Raw genomic sequence first — 9,784 nt, 5'->3', positions numbered from 1 at the left:
ATTTTGACATTGTGTGAGTGCAGTGGGCAGAGTGAGTAGCTTAAACCTGTGGAAAAGGCACTAAAGCGGTACTGGTCAATTGCCCTCCGCTGCAACCATTTTTCGATAGTTCATAACCAGTCCTGAATTCTATAGATGGGGTCTGGTTCGGTCCGCATCCCTTTTTTTATATTTCCGAACGAGTTCTAAAATCGACAGACGAAAAAAGTTAGATATTGCTTCAAACAGCATTTTTGGTTTTTCATGGTAGCGATTATAAATCATTTTCAAACAAATGTGTTTTAAATTTGAAATCAAATTTGGTTGAATGAATGTAATTTACAGAGCTTTTGAAACCACGATTACATGCTTTTGGCTGTACACGAGCATGCAGAGGTGCTTGCTGTTATTAGTTAGATTATTAGATTAAACCATGGAAAAGCATCTGTGATCTGCACTAAAGCATATTTGAACGAAAAACCCACCTTAGTTACGATCATCTAGTTAAGGATTTTCGATAGTTCAAGTTTTCAAATTTATACTGAGAAAATACAAATTGATAATGAGAACGGAAAATTCATATTGAGAAAATACAAATTTATACTGACACATATAAATTCATAATGATAAGAAAAATATTGATAATGGAAAATGTAAATTCATATTGATAAGGAGAAAATGTAAATTAAGAATGAGAGAATGTAAATTGATAATGAGAACATAAAAATAATAACAATGAAGAGCTACAAGTAAATTACTCTGTAGTCTGTGAGCTTAGGTAAACTTATGCAAAAGTAAAAGGGCACAGCAAAAACAATTACAACGTGAACTTAAAGTTGGACAATACATTTGCACCTCGACTTGCATATCGACTAAGCTTGGAACATCTGTGTGATATATAATTATATGTGGTATTGCTCTTGCGTAGCCACCTCCTGTTATAAAGTTTTTTGCTTCAACCACTGCACTTTCGAGGTACTGCAATCTTTGCTCGCACACCCCAGCTCCACTTACCATATACCCTTCTTCAATTCGTCAGTGGCAGGGAAATTGTCTCAAACCAATACTTTTTTTGTATAATATTTATTTATTGAAACTTTGTTTCTACCCTAACAACAACTTTTCAAATATTACAAACTATTATTTATTTAAAATTTCTGAGGCAATGCTTAGAAAACTTATTTTTTACATTCCGAGGGCTTATATTCAATACACTCAATCTGCATTTTTCACAAAAATGAGATTCTGATACAAAAACCCACCTAAGCCTCAACTGTCGTCGGTGATATTAATGCTGACTTTGAATCATGATACAAAAATTTTAAGGTAAAACCGCTGAGAGGCAGCCTGAACATTTTTGAAGTTTGTTAACATAACAAAAATGTTTTCAAATTTTCAATCTCACAAATACATTCTCTCTACCCGCCTAAAATAAAAGAAAATTTGAATATTTTTATCTATATGTTTTTTGTTTTACTTATATTTGGCATTTGAGTCGCTCTGAAAATTTCAATTTTATAAAGTAGAAAAACTTCCAAAAATAAATGATGGCCGACGAATTGAGCGAGCGGTTTTACTTTTAAATAGTTGTATTATAACTTTGAAAAAAGATTGTCAGAAGAATTTACTATTAAATCGCAAAGTGAGAATCAACATCAGTGATGACAGGAAACTCCCGTTTTTAGTCCTTTGGTAGCTACCACATACTTTGTTTGACCACAAAAATTTAAAATTGCCCCTAGCCTTTTTTTAGCCCTTTACTTATACTTGGTACGAAAAAGTTGTATATGCTTAATTTGATCTCATTTTTTTCATTTATGTAAGAGACGAATTTTGAAACTAATAAAGACTGATATATATACATATGTATCTTTTATGTCTGAGACATTGCACTATTATACTTTGACTGCTTTATTGTAATTCAGAGATGGATGGAGATAAATATGAGTATATACATAATGTGAAATGAGAATAATATAAACGGTTGGATATCTCTTATACACTGAGTAGGTATGTAATATTGCATAAGAATACAATTCATAACATTTCAATATAACATCTTACTCTAAATTTTAAATGTTCTTCATCAATATATTTTCAAATAAATTCAATAATTCACATCGATATTTTTGTAACTTGAATTATTACAAATTGCTTAAATTTAGCATGGTCTTTTTTCAGCTTAACTAATTTTTGTTTGTCGCTTTACTCTGCCATAGACGTTTTGGAATTTTGCGTTGTCGTTGCGAACGTCGCAATGGTTGTTGTTGTGTCGTTTCTGTTGGTGGATTCTGCTTAACTTCGGTCATATCTGTATTTGCGGAGTTTGTAAATGTCTCTTCAGACTCAGCCGTCACTCTGGGCTTCGGAATAGGTAATGCGTTGATTGATTGCTTTGAAAACGCCGGCGGATTTTCGCGTGATGTGTTTGTCTCTGGCGTCTCTGATTTATTAGCTGCCTGTTCTCCGTTTGCTGTTGTTGCTTGCTCTTTGTGTGCCGCTACTCCCGGTCTCTTCACTTGATCGGCATGCCTTGTCCATATGCGACCGTCATCGAGTTTCAGGTTGAAGTGTAAATCACCCTTACACTCCACTCGGAACTGCTATTTGCTCTTTGAGAGATAATCACGTACTGCTACTCGTTCACCGCTCATCATTCTTTTTTGCGCCGGCTTCATTGCTTGATTGTAGTTTATTTGGTTATTCTGCGGCAGAAATAAGTCCAATCTGGATTGAATCCGCCTCCCTAGCATAAACATCGGTGGTGACTTGTTTGTTACTTGGTGAATGGTACGCCTGTATGCTAACAAAATTGTTGATAATTCCGCTTTCAATGAGTCTGCTGTGCATTTCGCTGCAATTAATTTCTGTTTAATGGTCTGTACATAACGTTCAGCTTGGCCGTTTGTAGCACTTTAAAAAATTTTGGAACTCGCTCGAATTAAATTTTCGCCAATGATCACTCACAATAATGTTCGTGATGCCAAATTGCGAAAATATTTCCCGGCATTTTTCAATGGTGGTCTCTGTATTCATATTAGGCGTTACGTGTACTTCCGGCCATTTACTGTAGGCATCGATAAGTACGAACAGATATTTGCCGATTAGCGGGCCGGCATAATCTACATGGACCCGCTTAAACGCCTTAGTCGGCATTTTGCAACTTATCCCATGGGGCTCCTTTTTGGGGTTGGGTCTTGTAGTTTGACAACGTACGCTTTTCTGTACTAGTTCTTCAATATCTTTGTCTAATGGGTTCCACCAAACATGAGCTCTGGCTGGACTTTTCATTCGAACTATGCCGAAGTGTGGTGTATGCAACTCGTCCAATACTTTACAACAACACGCAAGATATAACCGTTATTGGTAAATTATCCAATAACTCTTCTTCCACCACGTACACCTTCTCTATGCATTTGGTTTCCTCTGTGGTTGGCAGCCTTGAAAGCGCATCTGTATTAGCATTGTCTTTTGAACGCTTGCATTTGATCACGTAATCGTACTGTTCAAGGAATAATGCATAATATTGCATGCGAGTTGCTGAATGAATTGATATACCTTTACTTGGGGAAAATATTTGCGAAATTGCCCGATTATCTGTAATGAGATTGAACTATCTACCGTACAAATATTGGTGAAACTAACGTATCCCAAATATGATTTCATATGCTTCTTTGTCTAGTTGTGAATAGCGCTGTTGCACTTTATTCAGCGTTTGTGAAGCGAATTGAATCGGCCGGAACCATCGTCATACGTGTGTAAGCAACTCTATTCCTCCGCCAATCATTTGCAACCCTGTTGCCAATTCTGCTTGCTTACTTGCCACCGACACAACGCAAGAGAGACGAAGCGAAGTTAATTCACGAGCAGTTAGTTGACAACGAACACGCGAGCGAAACCATCCTGAACGACATATAAACTTTCATATCTTTGTAATTGATTAAATTTGTGTTAAATTCCTGTTGAATAAACAGTAATTCCCTATATGAAATAATGCCTTATTTCATAGTTCAGAAGAGGGATGTTTGCCCAAATTCGAGTGTAATTAGTTGTGTGGTATAAATGCGGACATACAAAGCGCATTGTGCAGTGAAAATTCTTAGCGAACATTCTAGAAATTGCTGACGTCGGTTTGTTAGCGATTTTCAACAGAACGAACGGCTGTGTGTGCAAGCGAGACTGTGTAACTGCGAAGCGTAGGGCAATCCTACCAACAACATATCAGCGATCAAACAAACGAACGTGCAACGGCCAAATTTTTAAACGCATGCGAAACTTAGGCGAATCAATGTAAGACAAACGTGGAAACGAGTGAAAAAACTGCGATAATCGGTTAAACGAAGCAAAGAATAAGAGCGTAAACGGCAAAACGAAACGGGTAAAATCGGAACATGAAGCGAATTTAAAGTAAACGACAAAAAGCGTAAAGGAAAAAATAAAAATAAATATGAACTTACGATCAAAACAAAAAATGGAAATGCAGGAAATTGACGACGGTGCAGCAGTAAAAATTGTGGATTTGCGAATTGATCAATTAAAATCAGTGCTCTCTCAAAGAAATTTGCTAACGTCTGGCTCGCGTGCTGAGCTTGTGCAGCGTTTGCTTGATAACAACGATTCTGACGAAATACAAGTGCCGTCGGTAGTGGTGAACGCGAATGCGAATGCTAATTTGCAGGAGCAAATGGATGAACTTCGTGGCGCGCTGGACAATATATTGGTGTTATTACGGCAAAACGCATCCAATGAAAATGCAGGAAACGATCGACAGCGCGAAAGTGTTGCAAACCCCATAGCTACCCCGAGTTGGCAAAGTGCGAATGGGCGCAAAGAGTCCGTGAAAGAAATAAGTGAAACAATTCCAGAATTTGACCCGACAAATCCCCAATCACTCACGGTGGAACAATTCACAGATCGTGTTAGTAGTGTTGTTCGTGCGTATCAATTTGATGAAAAATGTGTGCTTTTGGCCGTGTATAGTAGATTGCGGGGCGTAGCGCGCATGTGGCTTGACGCTCAGCCAAGAGTGCATACAACATGGAACGATTTTGCAAATGATTTAGTGGCAGAATTCGGCGTTCACCTCGATGAAGCGCAGATACATCGGGTGATGAGTGAAAATGTGCGAAAGTCAAATGAACGATTAATTGATTACTGTTTTCGAATTTGTGCGGTTGGTAAGCAATATAAACTTAGCGAGTCCGCGATAATTAACTATATACGCGCCGGGCTACGTCATCGCGAACTACAAGTTGCAATTGCCGCTTTGAAATTTAAAACCGTAAAAGAAATGCGTGAAGCCATCGAAGATTATCTGGCTAATCGCAATAAAATCAGTGACGTTAAATATAAAAGTGCGCCTGCCAACGTTCAAGAGCAACAATTTCAACAAGCCACAAAATCGCAAATTACGTGCTATAATTGCAAAGAGGTCGGTCATATCTCGAGCAAATGCCCCAAGCCGCAGCGCCGCGCTAGGTGTATCGATTGCAGTAAAGTTCATGGTCGAAACGAACCACAAAATTGCGGTAAACGGGGGTACGATGTTCGCCGAACTGAAGTTTCCAAATTAGGCGAGTATTTTATAAAATCTATCGAGGTTGGATCTGAAACTTTTAAAGCGTTTGTAGACACTGGTAGCCAGTGCAGTATGGTGCGTTCATCGATAGCTAAAATGCTGAACGCGAAGCGCGACAAATGCCAAACGCAATTGAATGGCTTTGGCGGTGGTAGTCTTATTATATGCGAGATGTGTGCACTTAATATAAAAATAGGCGAAACATGTATTAATGCAACGTTTTATGTGGTCGATGACTCTCTTTTACAAACAGACTTTTTAATTGGACAAAATATATTAACTAGCGAATCGGTAAAGTTCGGAAAAAGCGATGGACATTTAATTTTCATGAGTAAACGCGTTGAAGTTAATGGCAAAAAGAATATCGATATTGCCCAGCTAGTAAGCGATGTACAAGATCAAGCCCAACGTTCGAAACTGGGCGCTGTTCTAGAAGCGTTCGGTGATGTGTTTGCCGAGGGTTTGAACGGCATTGGCAAGACAAATTTAATCGAAATGACAATTGAACTTAACGACAAAAAAATTGTAGCGCAACCTCCGTATCGAATACCAGCGCCCAAAAAAGCAATAGTTACGGAAATGATAAACGAACTTGAAGCTAACGATATAATTATAAAATCAGTTTCAGAGTACGCAAGCCCTCTCGTGCTAGTAAAGAAGAAGGACGGTAGTGATCGTCTTTGCGTAGACTATAGGCGATTGAATCAATTGATGAAAAAAGAAATCTTCCCGGTTCCTAACATCGAAGAGCGTTTGTACGAGGCGAAGCAGTATAAATTTTTCACGGTCTTGGACCTAAATAGCGGCTACTACCAGATACCCATCGCGGCCGGTTCTCGTAAATATACGGCTTTTATTACCCCAGATGGGTTATATGAGTTCAAAAGGATGCCTTTTGGACTTAAAAATGCTCCTGTAGCTTTCCAACGATTGATGGCAAAAGTTCAGGACAAGACTAGACAAGGCGACATGATATTGTACATGGATGACATTTTAGCAGGCAGTAATTCGGTCGACGAAATGGCTGAGAAGTTGCGACGAGTACTCTCTGCCCTACAGGAAGCCGGACTTACTCTAAACGCGAAAAAGTGTACCTTTCTGAAAAATTCTATAACGTTCCTAGGTCACGAAATTACCCCTGATGGTATAACGCCAGGTGAGGTGAAAACTCAAGCTGTATCAGATTTTGCCAAACCCAAGAATGTGAATGATGTGCGTCGGTTCCTCGGACTTAGCGGTTACTTTCGGAAATTCGTCCCTGGCTATGCATTAATTTCCGAACCGTTGCGGAAACTTTTGCGAAAGGGTGCCGATTTCCGATGGTTATCAGAGCAGAGTGAAGCTTTTAATCAGCTCAAAGGTATATTGGCGTCAAAACCTCTACTGGCTGCATATCGCGTAGATGCTGAGCACGAGCTACACACAGATGCAAGTTTGGTCGGGTTAGCAGGTGTGTTGCTGCAGCGAGAAGGTGATGGCCTCAAGCCGGTCGCTTACTACAGTCGAGCAACGTCCGCCGGCGAGAGGAAGTTTCACAGCTTCGAGCTGGAAGCTTTAGCCGTGGTAGAATCACTCGAACGATTCAGGCACTACATTTACGGCAAAAGTATCATCGTAAGAACGGATTGTAACGCGATTCAAACTGCAATGAAGAAGAAAGAACTAATCCCACGTATCGCGCGTTGGTGGCTTAAGATCCAAGATTATGACATCGACATACAACATAGACCAGGCAGAAGAATGGAGCACGTCGACGCCTTAAGCCGAGCTCCCGCAGAAGAATCGACTGAATCAGATACGGCACATCTACGTATATCCAAGGTGGCGATCGACGAGTCTGACTGGCTCTTCAGCATGCAAATCCAAGACTATAAACTGCGAGAGATTATCAACGATATTAAGACGAAGAATCAATCAGCTGATGGAGACTACGTTATTAAGGACAACAGACTATTTCGGCGAGTAGACAACAAACCGTTATGGGTCGTCCCTAAAACCCTGAGACATCGAGTAACTCAAGACGCCCATGATCGCGCTGGACATATGGGTGTCGAGAAGACGCTACAACGACTGCTGGATCATCTTTGGTTTCCTAGAATGCGGAACTTCGTCAAAAGCTATATAAAATCCTGCGTAGAATGTACGTACTACAAGCGCTAAGGGGGAAAGAAGGAAGCCCAATACCATTTTGATGACATCGACCCAACTCCATTTAAGACCGTGCACATAGACCACCTCGGACCGTTTCCCAAGAGCGCTAAGCGGAACGAACATCTACTAGTCATCGTCGACGCGTTCACGAAGTTCACAATCCTTCGTGCAGTTAAGAACACTTCTACTAAATGTGTGATCGAGGTATTGAACGATGTAAGCAGCTACGTAGGCATGCCGGAGCGGATCGTTACCGACCGCGGTACTGCCTTTACATCTCGTGGTTTCCAGAAGTATTGCGCCGATAACAACGTTAAGCATATTCTAGCAGCGGTGCGTACACCACGAGCCAACGGTCATGCTGAACGTACCAATCGCACTATATTATCAATGCTTTTACCCTCCACTACAAACGACAAGCGCTGGGATGAGAACATCCGCAACGTTCAGTGGTGCATCAATACCATGAAGAACTCCACTACGCTTTGTACCCCCTATGAGCTTCTCTATGGGTTTCATCCTCGTGACATCCTGAAGAACAGAATTGTATCAAGCCTACACGACAGTAACTACTTAAGCGACGAGGAACTTCGAAACTTACGAACTACCGCAGCGTCCCGAGTAAATGACCAAAGAGCAGCCGCTAAGCTACGTTACGACGGAAAATATGCTAAACCAAAGTCTTTTGAAGAAGGAGACTTGGTCCTTGCCGAGAATGAACCTCCTAGCACTGGGTGCTCACGAAAACTCGAGCCACGCTACAAAGGCCCGTTAATCGTCACGAAGGTTCTCGATAAAGACCGATATGTTATCGAAGACCTACCGCAATCGAAGCGTTCGCAAAAGCATTATACATCTATCTACTCTACCGACAAATTAAAACAATGGTGCGCGTTGCCACCCGACGACGAAACCGACGGCGACCAAGAGTCCAACTCCGAAACTGGTGGCGGGAACGAGGGCGTTCCCATTGAGCAGGATAGCCGACTGTAAGCAACTCTATTCCTCCACCAATCATTTGCACCCCTGTTGCCAATTCTGCTTGCTTACTTGCCACCGACACAAGGCAAGAGAGACGAAGCGAAGTTAATTCACGAGCAGTTAGTTGACACCGAACACGCGAGCGAAACCATCCTGAACGACATATAAACTTTCATATCTTTGTAATTAATTAAATTTGTGTTAAATTCCTGTTGAATAAACAGTAATTCCCTATATGAAATAATGCCTTATTTCATACGTGTGACTCAGTACTGCCACAGTACTCTATGCTATCTTTAAAAAATTAAGATTTTTCGAGATTTACCGCACGTTGTAGCGATCAAGTCTGCTGAGAACTTCTTCAACGCCCCGTAGGTGCATACCATCGTCGGATGCCGTGATCTTAATGTCGTCTAAAAATACTGACACCCCGGGAATATCGGCTTATAATGGTTCCATTACGCGTTGCCATTTTGCCGGAGCGCTTGCAATTCCGTACATAATTCCTGTGGGTTCGTATAACCCCTTATATGTACATACTGTGAGTAAAATTCGGTCTTTCGGGTGGATTTCCAATTGCAAGTATGCTGTGGACAAGTCGAGTTTTCAAAACTTTTGCCCTCCAGCCATCTTGCTAAAAAGTTCATCCACTGTTGGCAAAGGATGCTCGTCGACTAATAACACTGGTTTTAGGGTTACCTTGTAGTCACCGCATATTCGAATGTTGCCACATTTCTTACGTACAACAACGATCGGTGTGGCCCACTCACTTGTTTCCACCTTCTTAAGAAGTCCCTCCGCAACATGTTCGTCTAGTTGACGCTCGGCGGCTTCCAATAAAGGAAAAGGCACTATTCTGTGTTTAACGTAGTTTTGGAAAACAAATTGGGATATCTCTTAACCAAGCTTTCTATTTTGTACGCTTCGCTACTATCTTCCATTTGGTTAATACGCGACGCGGTGTATGTTTCACTGTTAATTATCACGTTCCAGTCGACTATTATTTTATCCAGAAGTGGCTTACGATCTGATCTCGCGATATACAATTTTAGTAACTTATCACACAATTTGTCCGCAACGCATACCCAAATGTAA

General features: G+C 40.8%; 1 protein-coding gene across 1 annotated transcript; it reads left to right on the top strand.

The window, feature by feature from the left end:
• The first annotated feature begins 7,942 nt into the window (after positions 1–7,942).
• LOC118734544 lies at positions 7,943–8,710 on the top strand. The gene has a single exon (XM_036464262.1). It carries the CDS (start codon positions 7,943–7,945, stop codon positions 8,699–8,701), a length of 759 nt encoding a protein of 252 aa, XP_036320155.1. The 3' UTR covers positions 8,702–8,710.
• The last annotated feature ends 1,074 nt before the right edge of the window (positions 8,711–9,784 follow it).

Source organism: Rhagoletis pomonella, unplaced genomic scaffold, assembly GCF_013731165.1.
Source record: "Rhagoletis pomonella isolate Grant_MI unplaced genomic scaffold, Rhpom_1.0 Rhpom_scaffold_00001, whole genome shotgun sequence".
Classification (NCBI taxonomy): Eukaryota; Metazoa; Arthropoda; class Insecta; order Diptera; family Tephritidae; genus Rhagoletis; species Rhagoletis pomonella.
The sequence above is the reverse complement of the archived record's forward strand: the minus strand, read 5'-3'. Positions and strand labels throughout refer to the sequence as shown.

What these genes read in the sequence shown, in the direction of transcription:
- LOC118734544 (XM_036464262.1), top strand. Translation starts at nt 7,943, where the DNA reads ATGCCGGAGCGGATCGTTACCGACCGCGGTACTGCCTTTACATCTCGT.